General features: G+C 44.3%; 1 protein-coding gene across 1 annotated transcript; it reads left to right on the forward strand.

The window, feature by feature from the left end:
- Positions 1-202: 202 nt before the first annotated feature.
- Positions 203-27697, forward strand: LOC311140833 (AT-rich interactive domain-containing protein 2-like). The gene is made up of 21 exons (XM_084176086.1): positions 203-725; positions 838-931; positions 1793-1890; positions 11032-11165; positions 13675-13893; positions 14312-14379; positions 14596-14665; positions 14898-15154; positions 15344-15440; positions 15645-15854; positions 16492-16659; positions 17482-17560; positions 18440-18574; positions 18836-19026; positions 19226-21627; positions 24796-24956; positions 25252-25390; positions 25473-25564; positions 25669-25792; positions 26001-26092; positions 26237-27697. Exons 1-21 carry the CDS (start codon positions 634-636, stop codon positions 26346-26348), a joined length of 5034 nt encoding a protein of 1677 aa, XP_084032212.1. The 5' UTR covers positions 203-633; the 3' UTR covers positions 26349-27697.
- The last annotated feature ends 121 nt before the right edge of the window (positions 27698-27818 follow it).

Below are 27818 nucleotides of genomic sequence, written 5' to 3' on the forward strand. Positions count from 1 at the left end.
ATTCTATTTTGAATGGTTGTCAACTTGTCATATTAGAATTGTTATAACTTATCCAAAAGCTCCCCTCCCCCAAGAACAGTTGTAATTTTGTTCCGTTTGAAGGGGTCTCGTAAATTTCAGATGAGCCCTAAAAAAGACAACATTGTCTATTGTTCCTGTAAACCGCTTTGGACAGTGTAATACCGTTGTTTCTAGTAGAGGGCGCTGCGTGGCAGTACGAGCTCGAGGCCTCAGATCTTTTTGTCTGGAACTGGATCCCGCTGCCGCTCTACAGTGTGTGCGATTGTTTGGAGCCGCGTCCGTAACACACTGTCAAACCACTCCAAACGAACACATTTGCTACCAAAACTATTCATTTAGCATATTTTACAATGGCAGTTTTAGTTTGCCGTTGAAGTCGGTCGTTATTCTGGCTGAGTGTTTATTACAACTTACTGAATCGGCTTGTTTTCTGTGTGTAGCTGTGCATCAGTCTTTATTAGCGAGCTGGCGCTCTGCTTGCTATTAGCTATTTCTTTAACTTTTTTTTAAACACTCAGCTTCGCGAATGACTGAGCGCCGGCGGAGTATGGGATCCTTGGTGTCTTAGGAAGCGAGTGAGTGGCGTTTTAACCGTTTTTACATGCAAAAACAATGGCAAATTCGACGGGGAAAAATTTACTAGATCAGCGAAGGAAAGGACTGGCTTTCCTGGACGAGCTGCGGCAATTTCACCGAAGCAGAGGGTGAGAATGGGGCGTTTAAATACACCTTTAAAAATCATGTACATATGACTATGGATGCTTACAAACTATTAGTAATACTATTCTCCATGTATTTTATGATTTTTTCCATCAGATCGCCGTTCAAGAAGATTCCTATCGTGGGTGGGAAAGAGTTGGATCTTAATGCTCTCTATATCAGAGTCATTTCGTTAGGTGGATTTGCAAAGGTGAGTGGAACTAAAAGTGCATTTTCGCACTCTCGGTTTTCAGTGAAGTCTTCAGTGAACGGCTAGAGAACTCTCTTTCGGCATCCCGAAGAGCTATTTCATACTAAAACGGCTGTAGGAGAGATAGGATTGCGGTCGGCCTTGTGCTAGTTTGCCATCTATGCAATGTGGTGGCTTGTGTTGTGTATGGTTTGAATTGAAAGTCCGTACGGTAGCTGCACGGCTCGGAGTCTGAGTGCAGTTAGAGCAACTCAAAATTAGCGGGCACGTTTAACATCGATTATCCGCACAGAGCACTGGCTAGGAAGAACTATTCGCCGCCGGGGATAGGTAACATTTTGTGTAACTAGATTTTTTACGATAATTTGGGGGAAGGTAGTTATTCGCATTAGCCATCTTTGGCTCTATGGCTGAAGACAAATGTAGGCCGCACACAGGCCTATTTATTGAAAACTGTAAATGTGAAAAGAATTCCCCAAATAAAGAATGCTCGCCATCATTCCATCATTACTAGTAGCATTGTGTTGAAGCGGGTCATAGTTGTCTCGAGCTTTGGTAGCTACCACATTTAGCCTGCACGCTTGGCTTGCCAGAAAAGTAATGTTAGCCTGATTGCTAACACTAGCTAGTAAGTAAGCCATCCAGTTCAAGCTGTAGCTAGCTGTGAGTTGTTGCTTGCGGTGATAACTAGATGGCTAACAAACATGGAATTAAATACACAGTACTAGCTAGTGACAGTATCTAACATTAACATCTTATTATTAGATGATAATCAGGTTGTTTATCACTATCGAATCCATATTTTATGCATCCTGATATTGTTTAATAAAAAATATATAACATCCGTAATTTGCTTTACAGGTTTCTGACAAGAATCAGTGGTCTGAGTTGGGTGAAGATTTTAACTTTCCAAGGAGTTGTTCAAACGCAGCATTTGTTTTAAAACAGTACTACCTTCGGTAAGTGGCATGGTCTTGCATTAGCTACTACACTCAGACAGCATGTGGCAAATGTTTACAAATTGTGAGAGGCTGGAAGCAGGAATGGACCATGCAACAATCCAGCGTTACTGACGGTTTTAAAGATGTTGAACACGGAAAACAAAAACACTATACTGGACCTTACACTGGCTGCAATGCTTATGCCTCATAACAGTATGCTTTGACCTAACATTTAGTCAACTTTACTGGGTTAATGCAGATCACAATTTGTTTTATTGTATGCTATGTCTTACTACTGGGGATTCTGCCATACATCTTCGCTTTGTAGATTTAAACTATTAGTAAGGGACATGATCTGGGAATGCTTTTTAAATGGGCTAAGTTACTGAATGCTGGCTGGTCATCGATCTGTCATGGATTGTCATTGAATACGCTAGCCGTTGCCATAACTATGCAATCAGCAGCACGTTACCCTAAACACCTTTTGCCCTGGGTGGGCGGCAGGTAGCTTAGTGGGTAAGAGCGTTGTGCCAGTAACTGAAAGGTCGCTGGTTCTAATCCCCGAGTCGACTAGGTGAAAAATCTGTCGATGTGCCCTTAAGCAAGGCACTTAACCCTAATTGCTCCTGTAAGTCGCTCTGGATAAGAGCGTCTGCTAAATGACTAAAATGTAAAAATGTGTAGATGTTTCACCAGCAGCAAGCCCATGGACAGTGTGGAGCTGCTTCTCTGCTCAAGTCTCCTTTTCCCTCCAAAATATTGCCACGGGCACCTGCTTTTAAGAGGATGGATCACATTCACCAGTCTAACCTGGAGGTTGCTTATATGACCCTGCTTTGCGAGTTATTTGAAGCAGCATATCTTTAAAAGTCCTGTTGCCTTAATCACCTTTCTTCACATTTTGGGAATGGTTGAAGGAGCAGTAGGTCAACATAGTCTGCAAGTAACCAATCATGTAGGCATGTCATAAATTCTAAACAAGGTTCATACACTCTACCGAAGTATCATCATACCTGCCTAAAGATATGGCTTATGAATTTGAAAAACTCGTCATAGACCTAAAGATGTTATTGCCTTCCTCTCTTAAGTCATCATGGGATTTTATATAGGCCCTACATGCAGTCAACGATAGGCCAAGCACTGTAATGAAGTGTTTCCAAATGGTGCTGGTTATTCCAGTATTTTTAGCAAAGGATTTCATTCTTGCCATCAAATGAACAATAGTAAAGCTTGATACCCTACAAGTATATTTGAACATTGACTTTCCATGCAAAGAAAACTGCTGATTTGATATTGGGCAGGCAATTTCACCCTATGAGGTGTGGGTGCAGGCCGTTCTAGCCCAGCTGCAACAGCTGATTCTACCAACCAACAAGGCCTAAATGTTCTTCAACCAAGAAACAGGTGTGTTGCTGCTTGGCTGGAACAAAAGCCTGCACCCAGTGAGACTTTTCTCCTTTCAAATTGTCATTTGAAGAGTCATAGGCTAACTTAGGACATAGCCTAATGCAGGGCGCTACAACGCAACCATTTTACTCGCATATGCGCCTAAATATGTTGCTGTGCGACCTGGAATTTTTATTTAGCAGCACCAGTGTGCCTAGAAGAATGAAGGATTCTAGCATTATTACATCAAATATTTGTAGTTGCGCTCCTAAATATCTTTGTGCGCCTGCCTATATTTTCCAACTTAGGTCCACATGTGCTCCTTGTAAAAAAGGTCTGCGTAGAGCCCTGTAATGTAAAACAATATTTGACTGAAACACAGCAATATAAATAGCCTAACTGATAGCACATCAGCAGGTTTGAAGGAGTTGTTGGGAGCTGCCCAGATGCATGATTTAGTTTGCTTCATATTTTCAAACAAATGCACAGGCCTAACCCATTTCAAGCATGCCTTTAACCTGACTGCCTGAAACTTCTCCTGGATTTTACCCCATGACAGCCCACCATGGGATCACATGGTAGTTGTAGACCAATGGTGAAACTATTCCTTGGAAGATTTCTTCATAACTTTTATATAGGATGTTTATTTTACCATAGTCCTGCGTCTTTACCAAACAAATTGAATCGGCCAGGTTAAGACAGCCTTCTACTGTCGGCGCAGACTGGTGTAGCCCAATGCCAGGTCTCTCTTATAAGGGCAAGCAAGCCTGTAATGGTCAAACTTATTAGAACCAAAGAGCCCTCAGGTTTAACTGGGAGATGTAGCTCAATCCCATCTCGTTCTTAAGGGCAAACCCAGAATATTCAGAAATGTATTGGAAGTAGGGAGTCCTTTGTTCGCTTGAAAGTCTTCTTGTACCACTAAAATGAACGTTGCCAAGGGCAAGGCACTTGAAAATAGTAAGTAGTCCTACAACCTGGGAACCTGAGCAATAGACTCAATAGTTGACCTTCGATTATCATTAAAAACAACGGGAATAAAAAAATCTACCTATGAAAGACTTGTCCCAAACATGGAATAAATGAGTTGTTGTAGTGTGACTTGAATTGTGCCTCACAACATGATGGTTCAACAGTCTAGTGGTTGCTTCCCCTTGTATCCGTTTATCTGCATTGGTACATGGGGTAAGCAATAATGATGTTGTGCCTACTGCGCACAGTAAATTAGCTTTTGTCTGTCCATTTCCTTCACCTTAGTTCAGGTGCAGGAGAGGATGTCTCTTAAGACTGAGATGCAGCTTGTGAATAGGCTGTACCCAACATGATGTTGTTAGCACTGTGATGCCCATGACAAAATAAGAGCTGGATTAGAACTACCCCACTGTTTTCTTTTTCTTGCATAAGTGAAGTCCGAGGCAATCAAGTTGTCTCATTCACACAGCATTTGCTGGTGAGATTAGCCTTGGCACGTGAACAAAGGTGAAACGCGGCCACAGCGTTTAGAGATCTAGTGTTACCCGCTGTCCCCTGATAACTGTACGTCTCTCTCTGATGCTAAATAGAGGGTGCTAAAATGATGTAGCAAAACTGATGTATCAGCGAGCTACAGAAAACGCAGGCTGCAAGCGAGGCTGCTGAAACTTTGGAAATGCATGTTATTTCAACAAGATATTGCAGACAAGGTCAACAGTTCCCTGGTGTAACCTAAGCTGTGTATACCATAGTAATTTTTATGACAATTCAGTTTGCTTTCTAAACCAGTATCATATAAATTAGGGCTGTGACGAAACAAGTATTGTGATATTTTTTCCGTGGCAAAAATGAAAACACGAAGCAGACAACTCTTTGGTGTTTTAAAAACCTGCTTTATGTAAAGTATTGTGTGCTATAGCTTGGAAAATACACTGAACAAAAATATAAACGCAACATGTAAAGTGTTGGTCCTATGTTTCATGAGTTGAAATAAAGGATTCCAGAAATGTTCCATATGCACAAAAGCTTATTTATCTCAAATTGTGTGCACAAATTTGTTTACATCCCTGTTCGTGAGCATTTCTCCTTTGCCAAGATAATCCATCCACCTGACAGGTGTGGCATATTAAGAAGCTGATTAAACAGCATGATCATTACACAGGTGCACCTTGTGCTGGGGACAAAAGGCCACTAAAATGTGCAGTTTTGTCACAAAACAAAATGCCACAGATGTCTCAAGTTTTGAGGGAGTGTGCAATTGGCATGCTTACTGCAGGAATGTCCACCAGAGCTGTTGAAATAATTGAATGTTAATTTCTCTACCATAAGCCGCCTCCAACGTCGTTTTAGAGATTTGGCCAGTACGTCCAACCGGCCTCAACCACAGACCACGTGTATGGCGTCGTGTGTGTGTGTGCGAGCGGTTTGCTGATGTCAACTTGTGAACAGAGTGCCCCATGGTGGCGTTGGGGTTATAGTATGGGCAGGCATAAGTTACGGACAACGAACACAATTGCATTTTATCAATGGCAATTTGAATGCACAGAGATACCATGACAAGCTCCTGAGGCCCATTGTCGTGCCATTCATCCGCCGCCATCACCTCAAGTTTCAGCATGATAATGCACAGCCCCATGTCATGAGGATCTGTACACAATTCCTGGAAGCTGAAAATGTCCAAGTTCTTCCATGGCCTGCATACTCACCAGACATGTCACCACCCATTGAGCTTTTTTGGGATGCTCTGGATCGACGTGTATGACAGCGTGTTCCAGTTCCCGCCAATATCCAGCAACTTCGCACAGCCATTGAAGAGTGGGACCACATTCCACAGGGCACAATCAACAGCCTGATCAACTCTATGCGAAGGAGATGTCTCACTGCATGAGGCAAATGGTGGTCACACCGAATACTGACTGGTTTTCTGATCCACGCCCCTACTTACAAAAAAAAAAGGTATCTGTGACTAACAGATTCATAGATTAGGGCCTGATGAATTTATTTCAATTGACTGATTTCCTTATATGAACTGTAACAGTAAAATCTTTGAAGTTGTTGCATGTTTATATATTTGTTAAGTATTTAAAAAAATGTGACTCTGGATGACATGTTTGTTTCCAACTTTTGGTGTGTTTTCCTAAAGAAGTTAAATCCGCTTCGTGTTCTGTTTCCTTGCCACAATTCTAATGAGTATGGTGATACTGGTATCGTCCCGCCTAATATACATATCTGGATTAGCTGTTTTCTATCCTCAGATGTAGGCCTAAAGGTAACAATCCGCTAAAGTTGAATCACGCCATAGTTCCCCACTTAGGTCGAAAGGACAAACTGCTGCGAATGATGGGAAGCAGAAGTTGTTCACTATGAAGAAGGTGCACCCGGGAACCGCTGTCTAAGAACAGCAGCTCTCCCTACTCCAAATCCTATTTCTAATGCCATACTTCTTTCTGGCATACATTACAAGACTTGACAGGCAAGTAGGCCTAACTTTGTGTGTTGGACAAAGGAAACTATAGAAAGTCTTGAATGCAATTTGATTACAGGTGAAGCGCCATGATTATTTGTTTAGGTTTTGTTCTGGTTTTCCGCCACTGTGTGAGGCTACAGCTGGCTCTCCCTCAGCATTCCCCCTTATTTTGTCACTGGTTATCTGCTTGCCAAGCCTTTCTCTTGACTATTTTTGAAATTGTAAAGCCTTGTATCAGCAACAATAGCTAGGAGAGGTTTTGAATCACAGATAAAACAGTCCAGAGGTGGGGATTGGAGATGTTGGGACTAGTGAAAGCTATCCGAGGTAGGCAACCTACTACTACTACTGGCCTAGGATTGGGCATGCAGTCCCAATTTTCTTTGACCGTAGTAAGCTCTCTGCAGATCACACAAATGTTTCAAATTAAATGTTTCTGTTGGATAAAGGGAGAGACTTTATAACTCTGCATCAAGCAAACTACACCTGCGGAAAATGTATTTGGGGGGCTGACAAATTTAACTTACCTGCCATTGTCGTTACGTTAAGCATGATCTTGAGCCCAAAGTGTTTAATTTTTTGGCTAATCACATTATGTTCGCTTTGTTGTTATTTCCACATTTGATTGTAGGTGTTAGTTTTCTTCTCGGTATAGTTTTCCATTGTCTCCCCTAGTCCAGTTTCTTGTCCACAACTAGTACTTGGATTTCACCGCCCCCACTCTCAGTAGTGGTCTGTATATAGTGTTTTCATATATTATTTTATCAGCCATAAAACCAGCCTGTGGATTGACATAGCTTTGGGCTACATAATATGGATTTGTAATGTTGCTCATTGGTCCCTATTGTATGCCCTCATGTTTAAGAAGTTGTCTCTGTCTGCTCAAATGGATCTGTGCAAGCATTGAATTTAAAGCTACAATAATATATATTCACCTGTTATAGAACAGTAGGAATGCCAGTTAGTTTACTCAATCTGATTGTGTGTTTTATATGTGTGCTTGTCCAACAGGGGGCACCTAATTCTCTCTCTCACACACACGCTCACTGAGGCAGACATTATTGAGAGGTTTGCTCTTATGTCCTATCAGCTCTTGTATGATCCGGACGACTTTAAATGACATCACTTCACAAACAAACAGTCACCATTTGCAGTGGTAGATCTATGGCTTCAGTTCCCTACATTTCTGTGTGCCGTTCAGGTTAATTTTTCAAAGTTAATCTTGTTTTTTACATTTTTTGCTGGGGACAAAAATGACAGTTAAGAGCACTGTTCCACCTTAACTGCTTGTTTTTCCCATGCTGATGGTATGACACCTGCGACGACATGATTCTTAAATGTCACCTTGATTAGACACTGATAAAATGAGAAGGCCTCTTAGTTCCGTGATGCTTTTCTGTGCCAGTCTCTGGCTGTTGTCTTGTCAGAATAATGGGAGCGTTTTGCCTGCCATGTATGAAAAGGGAAGTGTAGACATTAGCAGCTGCAACAGACCCCCCCCCCCCCCCCCCCCCCATCCTCCTCTCTCACCACACATCCCGCCTCCCCTTCTGCCCGTGCCCAGACAAATGTGTGATGATGCTGTGCATGGCCGGGGCCTCTCCAAACGGAGAGTTGGTGTATTTATAGTCCAGTGTATCACGCGCCGTGGACGGGGGATTACCTTGGCCGCGGCGAACCAGCAGCAGCACTGGGACTCCGTTCAGAAGGGGCTCTCACTCAGTGACTCACGGCAGCACACACACTCCACGCTTAGCCAGGGCTTTCCATGCTACCACTGGTGAGGTATTTTCTGCTGCCACCACTGCAGCATGTGTGTAAACAAATGTTTAATGTGCATGTGTTGGTCCCTCCCTAGCTAAACATGTGAGGGAAGGCTGCAACACTTGTTAGACATTCTCAACCCAAGTAAGGTTTTGCAAAAAAAAAATATTTATTTTTTATTTTTTGATAGACTAGACTTTTCTGTCTGTGCTGGTGATAAGGTCATATCATCCCCACCTGTGTCACATCCAGTGGTGGAAAAATTACCCAATTGTCATACTTGAGTAAAAGTAAAGATACCTTAATATCTTTGCTAGGTCCTCTGTAGCTCAATTGGTAGAGCATGGCGCTTGTAACGCCAGGGTAGTGGGTTTTATCCCCGGGACCACCCATACGTAAAAATGTATGCACACATGACTGTAAGTCGCTTTGGATAAAAGCGTCTGCTAAATGGCTTGTTGTTGTTATTATTATATTATTATTAGAAAATGACTGAAGTAAAAGTGAAAAGTCACCCAGTAGAATACTACTTGAGTAAAAGGCTACAATTATTTGGTTTTAAATATACTTAAGTATCAAAAAGTATGAATAATTTAAAATTCCTTCTATTAAGCAAACCAGATGGTGAAATTTTCTTGTTTTTAACATTTACGGATAGCCAGGGGCACACTCCAACACTAAGACATCATTTACAAATGAAGCATTTGTGTTTCGTGAGTCCACCAGATCAGACGTAGTAGGTGTGTGAATATAAGTGTGTGTACTTTACACCACTGGTCATTTCCGTGTTGAATATTAAAATATTAATTAAGACTGGTAGTGACACTTGATAAACTAGTTTGCCCTAAGCAATAGGGCACAAAGGATTCATCACTTGTACTCTGCTTAAACACTTGCACTGTCATGCAGATGGTGTAACTCCTGTCTTTTGATTTTGATTTCTGAGTCAGCTAGGTGTAAACATAATTATTTCATCATAACCGATGGTCTCTATGAATAGGAACTTGGATAGGATTTTATCCCCCACTGGCAGTATTTTTCATGTCATGCTTTGTGGTGTAGTCATTCATATTCACTCTGTCGATAGAAGTAGGCGGGAGATATTGGTTGTGTTGTAAGTCCCGTTGTAGTTTGTTCCAGTCTGCAGCAGCCAAGTAGTCAAATTGCTTTGCGACTGGATTTTGAATAGGATGTGGGCACAGACAGCCTGAAAACAATAGTGTTGTCTGTAGGAGGACTTTGAAAATGTTAGGAGTTTGCAGAAGTAGGCTGGTGAGTCTTTATAGGCCAGAGTGTAGCCTACCAGTTTAACTGTTGGATTGCAAGCCTTAACCAAATTCCTCAGAGTGGCTGTCATAAAGAACTTCAGTGGCAAATGATATGGTGGGAATGACCCAGGGGGTCCAGTTTTGTTATCAGGGATTTGGAGGCACAACGGTTAATGGTGAAGCCACAGTCAAAGGATGCAGGATTTATCCTAGCTAGGGAGATTTGAGGATAGGGTGAAACAGGATTATCTGCTATAGAGAGGCCATTCTAGATGAGATTTTGTCTTTTGAGAACTGTTGTGGATGCTGGGATTCATCAAACCAATTGGCTCAATTGGAATGTTATTTGTGTTGAGGGTGCATCCAGTTCAGGTTGGGGCAGAGGTGTTGATAGTATCATCAGCATAAAGATGGATTGAGCTTTGGATACAGTATTGCCAAGATTACTGGACCAAGGGAGGAGCCTCCTTGAGGGACTCCTTTTTGTTTATAATCAAGGTTAAAGTGTGAGTTTTTCATTTTGGGAGTAATCGCTGAAGTAGCCTAGTTGGTCAGAGTCAGAGTTCGATCAACCATCAAATGCTTTAGAGAGGTCAATGAATAATACAGTGCAGGTATGTTTCTTGGCAAGGGAGGTGAAAATATAATGTATAACCTTTGCAGTAATGCAGCACGGATCGAAATTCAGAGAAGATGCTGTTGCTGCTCAGGTAGTTGGTATACTATTTCCTCAATGATCTTGGTGAGGCAGGGCAGACTCGATATAGGCCAGTAACAGTTAGTTATGATCAGTAATGCTACCGCTTTTGAACTGTGGGTGAACAAAGGCAGATATCCAGTCTTTGTGAATAGTAGCAGACCGGATAGGTTGAATAGATGGGTGGATGAGAGGACATGATGGGGGCAGCTAATTTCAGGAAGGACACCTTTCCATTTACATTTTAGTCATTTAGCAGACGCTCTTATCCAGAGCGACTTACAGTTAGTGAGTGCATACATTATTTTATTTTTCATACTGGTCCCCCGTGGGAATCAAACCCACAACCCTGGAGTTGCAAACGCCATGCTCTACCAACTGAGCTACATCCCTGCCGGCCATTCCCTCCCCTACCCTGGAGGACGCTGGGCCAATTGTGCGCCGCCTCCATCAGACTGAGTTTTTATCCCAAAACCTCACACACAGGGGAGGACTTCTTCCTTTAGACACAGGAGTGAAGGAGACTGTGCAGGTGGGAGTAGGAATAGGTGGGGTCATGGGTCAGTCACCCTCTGAGCATTAATTAAGTTGTCTTTTGTCTACAGATATTTAGAAAAGTATGAAAAAGTCCATCACTTCGGCGAAGATGATGACGAGGTGCAGCCTGGGAACCCAAAACCATCTCTTCCAATTGGTGCAATCCCCTGCTCCTACAACTACCAGCAACATACTGTATCAGGTAAGACTTTTCCTCTCTTTTACAAAGTGTCTTCAAACAACCACAAAGAAATACAGAAGTTCGCCCCAAATCTTGTTGGTTGGGCTAGGAGTTGAAATACAATACAGATTCTTGAAGGGATAGCCCCATATTTTGCTTTCGAGCAAGTTCTTAAAGGGACAGTGGTGAATTTCAGGACGGTGGCATATTCCAGGAAACGCAAGTATGTAGAAATGCAAGTATGATAAAAACTGAAAGTTTCTGATTGACACTTTGAGAAGAGGGATTTTATTGGACACGTATCTGTGAGGTAGCGCTGGGTAATTGCTCGTGATGTGGGAAAAAATAGATAGTTACATATTGGGGTATCGTTTTAACAATATCGCAGTGTTATTTTTGAGCTAGTTGGCTGTACCTGCCCCAAAACTCCAGTCTTTTTCCTTGATAGCTTGTTCTCATCTTTTCAGCAATTTTATTTCCTTGACTGATCAAAATGTGTTTTCTCATGGCTCTCTCTTGTCCTTCTGCAGCAGACATATGGTGACCAATATATTTGGAACATCAAATCGCAATAGAATCACAGTATCGGATCGCAATACATTTAGAATCGCAATAGATATTGAATCGGCACCTAAGAATTGTGATAATATTGTATCGTGAGGTCCCTGGCAATTCCCAGCCCTAGTAATTGCCAGGGACCTCACGATACGATATCACAATACTTAGGTGCCGATATGTATTGCAACTATATATGTATCACGATTCTATATGTATTGCAATTCGATATTTCAATTCTATGTTCCAAACATATGCATATACTGTATGTCTGCTGCAGCGGGACAAGAGAAAGCCATGAGAAAATGAGTTTGAGGTTAAAGTGCTCATGTTGTTGGCTCACCATTTAAAAAAAAAAAACATTTTAAAAGAAGATGGAGAAAAAGCTATAGGATGATAAATACCAGAGTTGTGGGGCAGGTACACCCGACTAGCGCTAGCTAACGTTAACAACCAAGCAAAAAATAAATACCTTTAACAATAGTCACAGTAACGATTTGTAAAACTGGCAAAAATAATATTGCGATACTCTACTGTATCACTACTGTGAGGTAAAGCAACCACCCTTTGGCGCGATCTGATCGATTTGATGTAATCTTGATGATAAACTGTGGATTTTTGGATGCTGTGAAAGAAAGAAATAAAAGTACTCTTAGGTCAGAGGACAACCTTGGTGCAAGTTTATCAAGGTGGATATTTCTTCAAGTACATTTCTTCAAGTATCGAGTGTTGGGGCTGTTGAAGAACACCGCTAACTCTGAATTTGAGTCAACTTTACGACTCCAATGGAAAAACATTATGGCTACCTTCAGCATTAAACTTCCTCTCAACAGTCTTGACTGGGAGTCCGAAGTGTCTCTCTCTTTACTCACAGCACACGTTTTTTTAGTCATCTGAGTTTGCATATACTGCAGACTTGTTTGCTTTGTCTTTTCAGACATAGTTTATTGCTCCTCAAAACGTAATCATAGATTAGATCAAGATAGAATTTGGCAGCACTTCTCCAAATGTTGCCATTTAGTTTGTCATAATGGTGCTGCTAGCCTGCTCCTACGGTAAAGCCTGCTCCTTATTTAAGAACTAATGGTAAGTGCTTTTAATACCGTTATACAGTTGCTTGAAGTGGCTATGGGCACAATGTGGGTGCTGCGCATTCATTCCTCTTTCATTTTTGGGTAATGAAAACTCAGAGGAGGATGTTAGCAGGCATTCAAGATCTTAAAATTGATGATGAAAGTAGCCTATATTCAAAGTTTAAAGGAGGAGTTCTAAGATTTGAGCTGTTGAAATGTGTTTCAGAACTGAGACACAATATACTTCATACTTTATTAGGGCTGCCACATTTATACTCTTTGTTTATGCGCGAACATATGGGCCTTTAAACCAGAGCTGTGCCACAAGACCCCCATCAGTAAGAGAGTATCTGAACTGAGGTTGTCGCGTTCCCAGGCATGCAGGCAATTTGCAACAGTGTGTTACCATGGTGCTGTGTGATGGTGCATTACCACCGTGCCCGCTGTGTGTGAAGTCGCTCTAGTTCAGGAGTGCTGTCAGCCACACACACACACACACGTGAAACAGATGCAGAGCTGGCGGCTGTGAGGAGATGGCTATTTATATCCCATTGATTGCACCTTAATCAATTTCTAATAACTGAAATATGCCATACAACCATTGCCATCCCAGCGAAGTTATGCCAAGAGACTGAGGTTTCAGGAAGTTGCACTTGTTAACCCCACCCCTGCATGTGACTTTAATCACTGTTTCCTATCTGTGAAGGCATATTCATTATCAGGCAGGTGTCCCAGTGCATGCAGTTGCAATAATTTTTCTGAGGTCTAAACTAATCAATCATAATTTCTCAAGGTCTTTATCGCAACATTGTAATGTTTTTGTATGTTTTCATCAGGCTTTCTTTACATTCACTTTGAAGTTGAAATTACAACTGGAATTGTGGTTGTTTTTTTGTCCCCAGACTATCTCCGCCAAAGCTATGGACTGTCCATGGAGTTCACGCCCCCATGCGACTACAACAAACTGGTGCTCTCTCTCCTGTCGGGCTTGCCCAATGAAGTGGACTTCGCAATCAACGTTTGCACTCTCCTCTCCAACGAGAGCAAGCATGCTATGCAGCTGGAGAAAGACCCCAAACTCATCACGCTGCTGCTGGCACATGCAGGCGTCTTCGATGACTGTACGTCTGCAACACCTCTAACATTCTTCATTAGTATCCAAATCTAGTTTTGCAGGACATTAATTAGAAATGTATGTGTGTTTTTGTAATTTATTGTCTACCATGGGAACTTGGTGGGGGAACTGTTGAGACAAAGTGGAAATAAGAAGAGAATTGTTGTTTATTCCCTTTCATTTGCCTGTATGAAGACTAGATGAGAGATTACCTTATTTAGAGTCTGAAGAAGGTTGTGTTCAATGAAAAAATCCAGGCTTTAACGCAACAATGTGAACACTGTGCATTCCTTTTCAAGGCACTGAATGTACATAGCCATGGCAGAAGCTTTTTTTTTAGTGAATCCTCAGGTGTGAAAGTACCTTCTGTCTCAGAATGTAAGGGTTGGAATGTTCTCTCTAACGGTACTCTTGTGAATTTGCAGCACTAGGCAGCTTCTCCTCTGTATTTGGGATGGACTGGAAGGAGCAAACCTCCCGGGACTTCATGAAGGTAGATTTGACTGAAAGACTCACTATGTATGTATACTATAGGTTTGCCATTAAAAAAGAAAACGGTTGCCCTCCAGCTGTTCAGGGATCTTCGTGAATACGGTGTGATGTCTGGCCTCGCTGGAGAATATCAGCCTTAACTGCTCTTGTATTTTATAGCAATGCATCTTTTCGGCAGTCAGTATTTCAACAATAATCTGCGAATATGATTCTGCAGTTCTGGAAGGATGTGGTAGAGGATTCTGAAGTCAGGGACCTCATCTGGGACAAGACCAGCCCGACACAAGGTAAGCAGGTTATGATTAAAGACCCATTGCACAATCAATTCTTTTTTTCACAACAATGGGAGAAATGGCACGTCAAATAAATATTACGACAACATTGTGTTGTGGACTTTTTGCGTAATAAAGTATTTGAAGATTTCTCATACAAAAAATAGACTCTTAAAAGGCCATTGCTCTGACATGAAGATGTCCTTGGTGGATCAGACAGTCACTGTTCTCTCTGCTCTTCTCCCAGTGACAGACGGTACGTCGGGGGACGAGCGCTGGGGGGCCATCTTCCACCCTCCACGCAACCTAGGCATCGGCGACATCGAGGGTCAGCGGGTCCTGCAGGTGGGAGTCATCCTCCGCAACCTGTCTTTCGAGGAGGCCAACGTTAAACTGCTGGCTGCTAACCGCACCTGTCTGCGGTTCCTCTTGCTGTGCGCCCACTGCCACTTCGTCTCCCTACGGCAGCTGGGATTGGATACACTCGGCAACGTGGCCGCAGAGGTGAGGTGTTTTTACTGTTATATTTATGTTCTGAATGTTATTATTTTGTGCAGTGTTGAGCTATTTCATTACATGAATTAGTACTATTTAGTATAAAATGGTATAATGTTAGACGAGGCTGTAGCTGTTCCAGAGCATTTGTGTTATTGATGATTACCATGAATGAATATCTGTTTTCTCTCCCAATAGCTTCAGTTAGATCCGGTTGACTTTCGAACAACCCACCTAATGTTTCACACCATCACCAAATGCTTGATGTCAAGGGACAGGTTCCTGAAGATGAGGGGTGCGTGTCAGCCCGTACTGTGTCTTTGTCAGTGTCTGGGTCTTTTGTTAATACAAATGCAATGTCGTGTTTATTTTTATATCACTGGCCTTTTAATGTGAAAGCAACTTCATGTCTTTATGTAACAATGGTAAGCATGAATTGTGATAAAGGTCAAAGTGTAGATTTTCCCAGAGCCTGACCATTTGTTCCTCCTCCCCTCAGCCATGGAGATCCTGGGTAATCTGAGCAAGGCGGAGGACAACGGCGTGCTGATCTGTGAGTACGTGGACCAGGAGTCGTACCGGGAGGTCATCGGCCTGCTGTCGCTGCCTGACCTCATGCTCCTCATGTCCTCCCTGGAGGTCCTCTACCTGCTGGCCCAGCTGGGGGAGATCCCCTGCAGCAAGATCGCCTCTGTGGACAGGAGCATAGGTGAGCTACCAACAACCTAGCCCTAACCAGGGGGAGGGTACCAGTAACCTAGCCCTAACCAGGGGGAGGGTACCAGTAACCTAGCCCTAACCAGGGGGAGGGTACCAGTAACCTAGCCCTAACCAGGGGGAGGGTACCAGTAACCTAGCCCTAACCAGGGGGAGGGTACCAGTAACCTAGCCCTAACCAGGGGGAGGGTACCAGTAACCTAGCCCTAACCAGGGGGAGGGTACCAGTAACCTAGCCCTAACCAGGGGGAGGGTACCAGTAACCTAGCCCTAACCAGGGGGAGGGTACCAGTAACCTAGCCACTAGTCAGGATCGAGGATACATGCAGTAGTATAAACAACCAAGCCAGAATGGAGGGGATGGAGAACCGTCTAACCAAGATAAAGTGTAGGTATAGCATTAACAACTTGGCTAATGGAGTGTTTGAGTACAGTTTGATTATAGTCTCTTAACACGGCACAGCAACCAAGCTGCATGAATTGACAAACAAACTGGTTGCACAAAATATATTAGTCTCTTGGAGGAATAGGAAATTCAATGATTTTCAGAATTGGGAAATCAAAAACAACCGTCATGCAACAATTTAGACATACATTATTAAACTGTGTATTTGTGTCTCCCTGGGCAGATCTGCTGGTGCGGCTGGTGTCAGTGGACCTGCACACGTTTGGTCCGGACGCGCTGACGGCCGTGAGGCTGATGGAGCACCAGGCTGCTGGGCAGAGCCAGGTGGCCGAGGTGCAGCCCCAGCTTGTAGAACAGCTGCCTGCTCCGCTGCAGGGCGCACCCATCCCAGGTGAGCATCTTAACACTTAAACCCTGTCCCCTGATCTTCAAATGCACATTGAAATGAAATTAAGCCAGGTTATATTCGTGTTGTACATTTAAATCAGATTTTAGAGCAAGCAGTGTGAGGGCAATAATTAGCCTTATGGTATACAGGAACATTTCCCTGAGACAATGGCCTGAGATTATAGGCTCAGCTCTGTTTAGCCTTGCTCCTTGTCCGATTGTCGTGTACGTTAGAGACTGATCGAAAGCTGACAGCTCATCAGTATACGCCTCCCATAAGCCTCTGCATCCACACTTGTCTGTAGAGACGTTCCATCCGTTGGTGCTTTAGAACCATGGATGATCAGGCAAAATGGTGTAACCCATGCTGTATGCAATCAATCAGCTAAAGTTGACGTTGGCATGAGGTGCTAGGAATAATTCAAGCTAGGGTAAACATAGCAGTCTGATTGTACAGTACTGTGACTGCGACCTAGTGGGCAAAATGAGGAACAACACACTAAACACACCATGTACGGGAGCACTCTGTCCTGCCGACAGTTCAGTCTCACATTTACATTTACATTTTAGTCATTTAGCAGACGCTCTTATCCAGAGCGACTTACAGTTAGCACATACATTATTTTATCGAACCCACAACCCTGGCGTTGCAAACGCCATGCTCTACCAACTGAGCTACATCCCCTGCCGGCCATTCCCTCCCCTACCCTGGACGACGCTGGGCCAACATCAGAACAAGTGTTTTCAGCATAGAGAATGGCTTTATTCAAAAACGTTTGTAAATTGATGAAATTAGACTCACTAATTCTCTCATCTCTCACTTCAGCAGCAAGAGTCCCTGTCCAGTCCCCCCCTCCTCCACCTGGTATTGTTGAGCTAGATGGGGAGAAGTTTACAGTGCAGTGGTGAGTCTCTCTCTCTCTCTCTCTCTCACTCTCTCACACACACACACCCCCTCTCATAGTCATGCTCTCTCTGTGACACCTCTTAGCTTCTCACAGTTTCTCTGTAAATTGAACGGTAGTTCTCGGTCAAGCAGTCAGCTTGCGGGTCACCATTTGACCCCTGACAGGGGTGGCAGCATCATGCTGTGGGGGTGCTTTGCTGCAGGAGGGACTGGTGCACTTCAAAAAATAGATGGCATCATGAGGAAGGAAAATTATGTGGATATATTGAAGCAACATCTCAAGACATCAGTCAGGAAGTTCAAGCTTGGTCGCAAATGGGTCTTCCAAATGGACAATGACCCCAAGCATACTTCCAAAGTTGTGGCAAAATGGTTAAGGACAACAAAGTCAAGGTATTGGAGTGGCCATCACAAAGCCCTGACCTCAATCTTATAGAAAATGTGTTGGCAGAACTGAAAAGGCGTGTGCGAGCAAGGAGGCCCACAAACCTGACTCAGTTACACCAGCTCTGTCAGGAGGAATGGGCCAAAATTAACCCAACTTATTGTGGAAGGCTACCCGAAACGTTTGACCCAAGTTAAACAATTTAAAGGCAATGCTACCAAATACTAATTGAGTGTATGTAAACTTCTGACCCACTGGGAATGTGATGAAAGAAATAAAAGCTGAAATAAATAATTCTCTCTACTATTATTCTGACATTATACATTCTTCAAATAAAGTGGTGATCCTAACTGACCTAAGACAGGGAATCTTTACTAGGATTAAATGTCAGGAATTGTGAAAAACTGAGTTTAAATGTATTTGGCTAAGGTGTATGTAAACTTCCGACTTCAACTGTATATATACATCCTGAGTTCCCTTTGTCTCCACCAGGCTGAACGCCCACTTCGAGGTGAGCGGCGAGAGCTCCGTGTCACGCTCAGATATGTACTCGGAGTACCTCGCCACCGGCAGCAAGATGGGACGCGCTGGGATCCTGGCCTCCCAAGGCTTCCTCAAATGTCTACGGTTGGTTGGCATAATCCCATGTTAAATCAATCAGTTTCATTGAAAACCTTGATCATTTGGAGAACACACGTAATTTTTAATGTTTTTTGGATTTCCCAATTGTGGTCCTGGAAGCCCACTGTGTATTCGTGTTCTGTTTTCAACCAAGAAATCACCCTATGGACAAGTTACAATATAGTAGTCCACATTCAATGACTTTGAGAAACATGATTGATAAGGTTTTAGAATAAACTGCGCTCACACGTCTCTCTCATTTTGTAGGACCATCTTCCCAAACCACACAGTAAAGCGGCTAGAGGACACCAAGCCCAATGCACAGGCCCACATACACGTGGTGGGGGTGAAACGGAGGACCATCCCACTGCCCATCCAGCTGTACTACCAGCAGCAGGCTAGCCCCACACCAGGGCCCAGGCACGACGTCCCTGTCCACCCACAGGCATCCCCCTCAGGTAAACTACATTTTCGTAGTTAGTGGCATTTAAAATTCAAGTTTCCACTTACCTTGATTGTTATCACAACAAACGTCAGAAGACATAGTTGCTATAAATGTTGTTTTGGAGTATGGTGAGACATTTTGCAGTTGTGCGATTTGGACCTCAGTCAATGATGCTAATGTGTTCTTTGTTGTCTCTCTCTCTCTGTGTTTAGGCTTTGTCCCTGGGCATCCTGGGTTTGCCCGGCCTCCAGTTCCCAGCCTTACTGCTAACCCGGCAGCGCCACAGGTGGCCTACACCATGCAGGATGGTGTACCCCACCCCCAAGCGGCTCAGACTGTTCCTCGGCTCCACCTTCACCCCCAGGCCACACCACAGCAGCACCCCCACCCAGCTCAGCAGGCCCAGCCAGGGGACATCCTCAAGACAGCCATGGTCCAGAGCTCCATCCCCACCTCTGGCCAGGTGGTCCAGAACCACAGCCCCAACATGACCCAACAGCTCCACCATCAACAAGTCATGCAGGCTGCCGGGACACCCGTCACACTGTTCCAACAGGTACAGCAGGGCCACATCTTCACGGCGCGGGTTCAGGGGGTGTCCATGGCCCAGCGGCCGCCCCTGCCGCACACTCCCCCCTCCTCAGTACCCCAGGCCCTCTCCCAGGGCCCCCAGCAGGAGACTGCTGTGTTCTCTGCCCCCCCGCACTACGCCGCCGTGTCGGCCCCCTGCTCCTCGCTGCAGAACTTCCAGGTGGGCGGGGGCCAGGTGTTCACCATCGCCGGCGTGTCCAACGCCCAGGGCTCCCGCGTCACTTTCCAGAACATCGCTCCCAAGCCTGCACCCTCACAGGCCAGCGGACCGCCCACAACCACTCATAACCAGCAGCAGCAGTCCAGCGTGGTCATCGTCAGCCCCAACCCCCAGCAGAACCAGGCTTACGCCCCGGCCATCCATCAGATCGTTCTGGCCAACCCCTCCACCATGCCTGGAGGCCAGGCCATCCAACTGGCAGGACAGCCTCCCGCTCCTTCCAACCCCCCACCCTGCCCTGCCACCACCGCTCCACTGCCCCAGGGCCTGCCCTCTCCTTCCAACACCCAGATCCAAATGCAGGGCTCTGCTTCAGTCAGTCAGATGCTGTCGGTCAAACGGCAACCACAACAATTGAACCCCCAGCAGCAGTTTCACCCCCAGCAGCAGTTTCAGATTCAGCCCCAACCCCTGCCTCAGCAGCAGCCGCCCCCCTTGCCTACCTCCACCGAGTCCAGCCTGATCAAACAGTTATTGCTTCCAAAGCGGCCCTCCACGCCGGGCGGCAAGCTCATCCTTCCCGCGCCCCAGGTGCCTCTCCCTAACAGCACGCAGCGTGCCCCCAGCCCACAAGTGCTCTACCAGGTGGCCTCACAGGGCCAGCCTCAGCCCCAGCAGCTCAATGTACAGCTGGTCCCCAGCCAGCTCCAGTCCCCAGGGGGGCCTCTCCAGACGGTGCAGCTCATCTCCACCAGCAGCCCCGCCACCATCATCCAGGGCCAGGCTCCTGGTGGCCAGGTCACCTTCACTGTGGTGCCCAACACAGGCTTTACCACTTCAGCCTCTGCAGCTGCCGCCCAGGTCAGCCAGGGAGCCGCTGCACCAGGCCTGCCAGTGGTCCAGACAGGCAACACCCTCCACGGCCCACCGCCACCCTTTAGGGGGGACAAGATCATCTGCCAGAAGGAGGAAGAGGCCAAGGACGCCACGGGTCTGCACATCCACGAACGCAAGATCGAGGTGATGGAGAATTCCTCTCTGGCCGATGGGGCTGGCACCAAAACCAGGAACGGGGATCTGGCAGGGGCCGATGCTCCTGGAACCAAGCTGCTTAACGGGAGAAAGTGCATGGACTCCAGTCTACCTCCATACCACTCAGGGAACAGCCAGGGGGCCTGCGTCAATGGACCGGCCAGCGAGAGCTGCCCCACCAATGGGAAGCAGACCTCTGGCCCGGCTAACCCACAGGAGGGCCACGTCGACCCCAAAAAGGCTCTCGTCAATGGAGTCTGTGACTTTGAGAGGGGGGACGCCTCCACTGGTGCCCACTTAAGCAAAAACATTCCAAATCACATCGCTTCCAAACACTTGGGGAACGGGGAGGTGGGTCCTCCTCAGAAACTGCATGGGGCTCCCCAGGAGCCCTCTGTCCCCCAGCAGGATACTGCCAAAGCTGAGCAGGCAGAGCGCCTTGCCAATGGGCCTCAGGCGACAGGCCCCTTCTCTAACGGACCTATGGGGCCGGGGCCTAACTACGCCCTGCCTGCTTTCAGGCAGCAGCTGTTTCCCACTGTTACTGTAAACTCCCAGGGCGCCACGGGGTCAGGGATCCTGCCGGCCAATGGTTTGAGCGACGAGAGCCGTGCGCTCAAGAGGCCGGCGGAGGAGGACAAGGGGGCGTCTGTGATTCCCAGTAAGGTGGGCGTGAGGATCATCACCATCAGCGACCCCAACAAGGCGGGCTGCAGTGCCACCATGGTGGCCGTGCCTGCTGGAGCCGACCCAACCACAGTAGCCAAAGTAGCAATAGAGAATGCCACGCAGCAGAGGAACTGCTCGACCACACAGGCAACCAGCTCTACGGTGAGTTTCACATCTCTCAACAATTTCTTTCTTGTCCCAGTTTTGCAAGCCGTGCCAACTAGTTGGCTAGCAAGCTCATTAGATTGCTGACTTATCTTGAATACTTTATTGGATCATTGACATTCTTGCCCAGCTGGTAAAACCTGTGACTCTGTTTTTCTTCACTAACAGAAAATGCAGGGCTCCACATTAACGCTTGTCCTCTTGTCCGGGACAAGTAAAAACAATGCTCGGACAAGAAGAATATAGATTTCAGTTCGGACAAGAGTAAAAAAAACAATCACATTATCAAACAATTACTCAGATCAGAATTGGATCAGAGGCCAATATTTGAATAATATTCAAATCTATTGAATATTATGTAGATAAATAAAAAAGCCTACATGTCAAAGTGTAGGTGATATGCATATTGGCTACAGCCTCATGTCCAAACCTATGCTGACATGAGGGAGGCACCAGAAAATGTACCCAAACTTTAATGAGACTTTGAATTATATAAAAATAGGCTAAACACAAGTCATGTTTGACAAATATAATGAAGGATCATTAACGTCTGAAGGCTTGATTCTGTCGACATACTCAAGGCACGGTTCGTTCAGATCAAATGGTCACAAGACCGGCCTGTTGCGCACTGCACATCACCCACCTTGAATCTGAGTGTAGGGGTCTGCATTTTGAATCTATTTAAAGGGCAATTCCACCACTTTTCAACCTCATTTATATGTGTGAAAACAGCGCGTTTCTACGATCTGTGGTTACAAAGATGAGAAAAGTCCTTAAATGCTTTTCTGTGACATCACAGGGTAGGATAAAAAAATTTCAAAAACCTGTGATTTCCTAAACCTGCAACACGTTTTTTTAGCCCAAGGGAGGGTATTTTCTTGCTTCCCACATCACTATGAATCTGTGTTTTGAAAATCACTGTTTTTAAAATGAACTTCTTAACTTTCTATTTTATTCTGTAAAACTTAGAAATGCACCATTTTCACATATGTTGACACTGGTATTGTGCTGGAGATGATAAAAATGAGGTTGGTGGAGGATCCATAAACTTAATTGTTTAAAACCTGGACGTTTTGTCATTTTTATGAAGCATGTCTTACCTTGTTTCAAAGTAGCCTAGCCAAAATACGACTATAGAAATGTTGAGGGAATTATTTTATTATGCCATTGAAAGCAGCATTTTTTTCATGTTCTATTGGTTTTTAAATCAACATTATTGTCCAGCAGCCAAAGTCATAATCCTAGTTATAATAGTAACCCATGCTAGTTGATGCATCTTTAGATCTCCCCTTGCTTTATTTCTAACAGATATTTTCATCTGTCACATGAAACCACACGGGCATGCGGGGCACTTTTGAGAACAATGTTTTCCTGCTAATTGCATTTTGGAACATTCGTGCATAGCCTACAGCCATGTGCGCATTGTTGAGCTTAATTTGGTGGGGAATTATTTTATAAAGAGTATTTGGTTGTAATTGTAATGTTGCAATATTTTATAGGCTACCAAGGGTGGCCAACCATCCTCCAGGAGAACCTTAAACGATTTTGAGACAGGCTTGAATATGCAAATAAGCCAATAGGCAGAGTGTAGCCTACATTTCTCTGATTCTCTATGGTAAAAAAGACTAATGCATTTTATTTTGTAAAGTGGATCTGTCAATTATGTAAAAATGGTGTTAAAACAAAAAAATGTGGGGGGGGGGGCGGGGGGACAAGTGTCTTGAGCTTTTGGACAAGTTAAATCGGACCTACTTGTCCAAAGGACAATCGGCAAAAAAAAGTTAATGTCAAGCCCTTAAATGTGTAGTTGTAGGTGGGAGAGTGCTATCTATCACATACAACTACAAGGCTTTTCTGTTGCTGTTATTTTGAGAAATCGACTGCATTGTGATTAGGGGTGTAACGATTCGTTTTAACAACGATTCGATTTGTATCACGATTCGTGGTTGTCGATACGATTCAAGGACGATATAGGTTCATTTAGAACGATACGATTCAGTGACTTGAAATCGATTCAGTAACCTTTTAGCCAAAAATTCAACCAGTGTGACTGAAATAAATACCTGGATACTGGACAGTGCAGGTGAAGTTTCCTAGATTCCTGTTTCTTGTAAGGACCGCAATGGTGGCTTGATAATTTATCGCTCGTCGGCTTCTCCTCTGTCGTCCGCCATGCTATGTTTTGTTGTCTTGGCGCCTTTGCGCTGCTGCTAGCGCGGGGCGATGACGTCACGGATAGGCAGACTGAATCGAGTAATGTTTAAAGCCTTTATCATTAAAAGTGCTAAGAAAAAACATCCATATAAAGTCTGACGTGCTTAAATCCAATGGGTTATTTCCTAGTATCGATACAATCGATTTATTACATTTTAAAACGATGTTAGATTGATATATGTTGTCCAAAAGGCCAACTCGCCGAGCACAGATCGATGTAGTTGGATCATAGGAATATAAATCGATACATCGATGTAGTAGATGGATCGTTACACCCCTAATTGTGATGAGTAGGGTTAGAGGCCATTAATGATTTATACAGACTGACTTCGACAAGACTTGTTTATATTGCACTAATTGGATTGGCAGGTGTGTGATCTTTCATTTCATCCTTTAACAATGCAAGGCTTACAGTTGTTATTTTTGGAAGCAAATGACTTGCATAAAACAAGCTTAACGAAGATGGTCTTTAGGTTGTAGGACCTTGCATTATTTATTCAACCTCTATGTTAATATTTTTACGAGCCTCCTGTAGCTCAGTTGGTAGAGCATGGCGCTTGCAACGCCAGGGTTGTGGGTTCGATTCCCACGGGGGCCAGTATGAAAAAACTCACTAACTGTGATTCGCTCTGTATAAGAGCGTCTGCTAAATGACTAAAATGTATGTTTTTTATTAATTTCTGAAAATAACTCTTAGAAACAAATGGTAGGTTATTCATATTTATTGTTTCATATTTATTGTAAGCAGAGGGTAGGTAGGCTAAAATCTTCAAAGTTTATTAGCTTAATTAACCAATTTATCTTGTTAAACTTTTTTCAAAGGTAAAACAAATACCAAAAAAAAAAAATTTGTGACTTGTTTTTTTATTTGAGAAATAGTCAAACACAATCATACAACACAAAATATCACCTGCTTATTTGGGCTGATAAAGCTTTGCCTCTTTCCCTCAGCCTGGTTTTACGCAGCCTCCGCCCCCAGTGGCTCAGCCTGCACAGGCTGGCAGTACCAGCCCCAACGCCCCCCTTTCTGGGCCACAAGCCGTGGTGGCACCCCCAGAACAGACCAGGAAAGCGGGACAGAACTTCAAGTGTCTGTGGCAATCCTGTAAACGGTGAGTCAATCTCTGTCCGTATCGACTTGACCTACTTAAAGAGAAGTTGTGGGAGGTGTGTCCATATCATGGCTAACTGAGGCTGCGTTTAGACAGGCAGCCCAATTCTGATATTTTTTCCACTAATTGGTCTTTTGACCCATCACATCAGATCTTTTCACATCAGATCTTTTTCAGAGCTGATCTGATTGGTCTGAAAAATATCAGAATTGGGCTGCTTGTCTAAACGCAGCCCGAGTGTGTCTAAGTGGCCTTTTCATTGACTGTCCCGTTGATATCCGTGTTGTTCTTCCAGGTGGTTTGAGACGCCGTCTAGAGTGTTCTACCATGCAGCCACACAGCATGGTGGCAAGGAGCTGTACCCAGGCCAGTGCCTCTGGGAGGGATGTGAACCTTTCCCCCGACAAAGACTGTCCTTCATAACCCATCTACAGGTAAGACTACACCCTCACCTCTAAATCAAGCAGTCCATGTTTGTGGGTTTTGGCTGACAATTATCCTCTTTTCTGTCTGCAGGATAAGCACTGTTCTCGAGATGCCCTATTGGCCGCACTAAAACTGGAGCAGGAACCGACACAGACGCAAGACCCCAATCAGAAAACTTCCAAGTATGTACCCTCTGGTTAGCTTAGCATGTTAGTGCAAATGTCCATTGTGGTGATGCTAGAATGAACTGTATGTGTGGCTGACTGTCTTTTGCATTGTTCCACAGGCCTCAGCCAGTGGCAAGCAGCACTCCAGCACCGCGAGCACAGAAAGCTATTGTCAATCATCCGAGCGCAGCCCTTATGGCCCTACGCAGAGGCTCTCGGAACCTGGTGTTCAGGGACTTCACTGTGAGTATGGCTGAGCTTAGCTGTTTGTTTACACTGAAGGTGTCCGGCTGACATTTTACAGAATTTTATGATTTTATACCAGGAAATAAGATTTAAGATGTTAAACCTTGCAGTGCTTGACTTCCATATTTATCGTCTATTTCCACGTGGAAATATTTTGTTGTCAATGTATCTTGTAACTGATGAACTTCACAACTATTTTCCTTAGGATGAAAAAGAGGGACCAATGACCAAACACATACGACTAACTGCTGCCTTAACGCTAAAGAACATCGCCAAGTATTCAGACTGCGGTCGAAAGTAAGAACATTCACAACCACAGAAGGGTCATCTGTGGACTCGTTTGTTCGGAGTGATGAATAAACATGAATCATAATCAATTAAACAACTGTTTACGGTTTGATGGAGAGTATGTAATGACAGCTTCCTGTCTTGTCTTCTCAGGTTGGTGAAGAGGCATGAGAGCCACCTCTCTGTGCTGGCACTCAGTAACATGGAGGTCTCCACCACGCTCGCCAAATGCCTTTACGAATTGACTCGCTCTCTCCAAGCTTGAGCCCACAAGGACAACCCCACCCCCAAAAATAGGAGAACCATCCTTCAGGGGTGTCCTCATGGCAATGGGACAATGGGGCACACAGGCGGGCTACACCAGACCATGCCCTTCGTTCTCCCTCATCCTCCAACCCCCCTCCCCCACTGTGCTCTAATCCCCCATCTCCTTCACAAAACAAACTGCCACGGGGTCTTCCACCAGCCGCCCAAGAGGGGGAGCTCTTTAGACTGCTGCCCTGAGGGACTCTACTAACGAAACCCCAAATACGAGCACATTTTTGTAATCCTGGGACTGTTTGCAGAGAACTTATTTGAGTAGGAGCGGCAGTATGTTGAGGGGTTTTGCTGTGCTGAGGGAGGGGAGTGGCTGGAGAGGGGGAGGGAGACAGCTGCAGGAGACTGGCTCGATTGTTTTTCTTTAGAACTTGGTAGCGTGGTTTTCTTACTTGAGTCGATTATATTTTCACTTATTTATTATCGAAATGAATACCATTACAATTAATGAAAAGAATCTTGTAAATATTTGTGAATATATATATATAAAGAAAATCCTCTTTCATGCCGATACAGCCACTGGGGAACTTGCTCTGTGGAGTAATAGAAGCATTACTTTGGTAGAATTTAAGTTTTTTTTCTTTTTTTTTTCTTTTTTTAATGATCCCTGGTTACTTGTATCTAATGTGATTCTATACTCAGCAGTGGATGAATGTACTTAAAACCTGTAAATACTTCTGCAAAGGTACTGATGCTGTAAAGTTAAGGGGGGAAAAACAGTTTTTTTGTGGAACTGTGACTTTTTTTGTATTATAATACCTTGTAGAACTCATTTTGCTGGCTGAAAGAGTATGGAATAATATATCTCATGTCATTTTGTAGAAGAAAATAATATTAAAGGTATTCTCACCTCACCCCCCAACATGTATCCACTGTAAACGTTTGTCATTGTACGAGCACAGTGCGCGTACCAATTTTTTTTGTATTTGTAAATTGGTTTAAATACATGGAGTTTTATACAGGTTTTCTCCTGTGTTCTTTGCTTTATGTGCAGGTATGATATTTTCTTCACTACTTTTTTTCTATGTTAATATAGTGTGGAGTTTTATTGTACTATTTTTTCATTCTTAATACCATGCCACATTCCGGCTCACGTCCTCAGACTATCCTCTCTATGGTGTGTTGTGTAACATTTTATGACTGCCTGTTGTAAGCATCCGAGCGGGGCAGCCCACCCATCCTCATTTCTGCGGTGTCAGTAGGATGTGCGATTATACATAGACCTAAGTCTGTTAGAGATTGGCTTTATTTACTTTGGTGACTGTTTATAGTTTTTAAATAAAAGACTGAACATTTTGTCTTTTGTTTTGGGGCTCTTGTTTTGTGGTGTGATGAGACAAAGGGTGCCTCTGTTGCACAATGTTACATGGCTGTGGTCATCCACTTTTTAAATACGCATATTTAATGGTAATGTTTT

This window comes from Coregonus lavaretus (assembly GCF_964263955.1).
Source record: "Coregonus lavaretus genome assembly, chromosome: 13".
NCBI classification, from domain to species: domain Eukaryota; kingdom Metazoa; phylum Chordata; class Actinopteri; order Salmoniformes; family Salmonidae; genus Coregonus; species Coregonus lavaretus.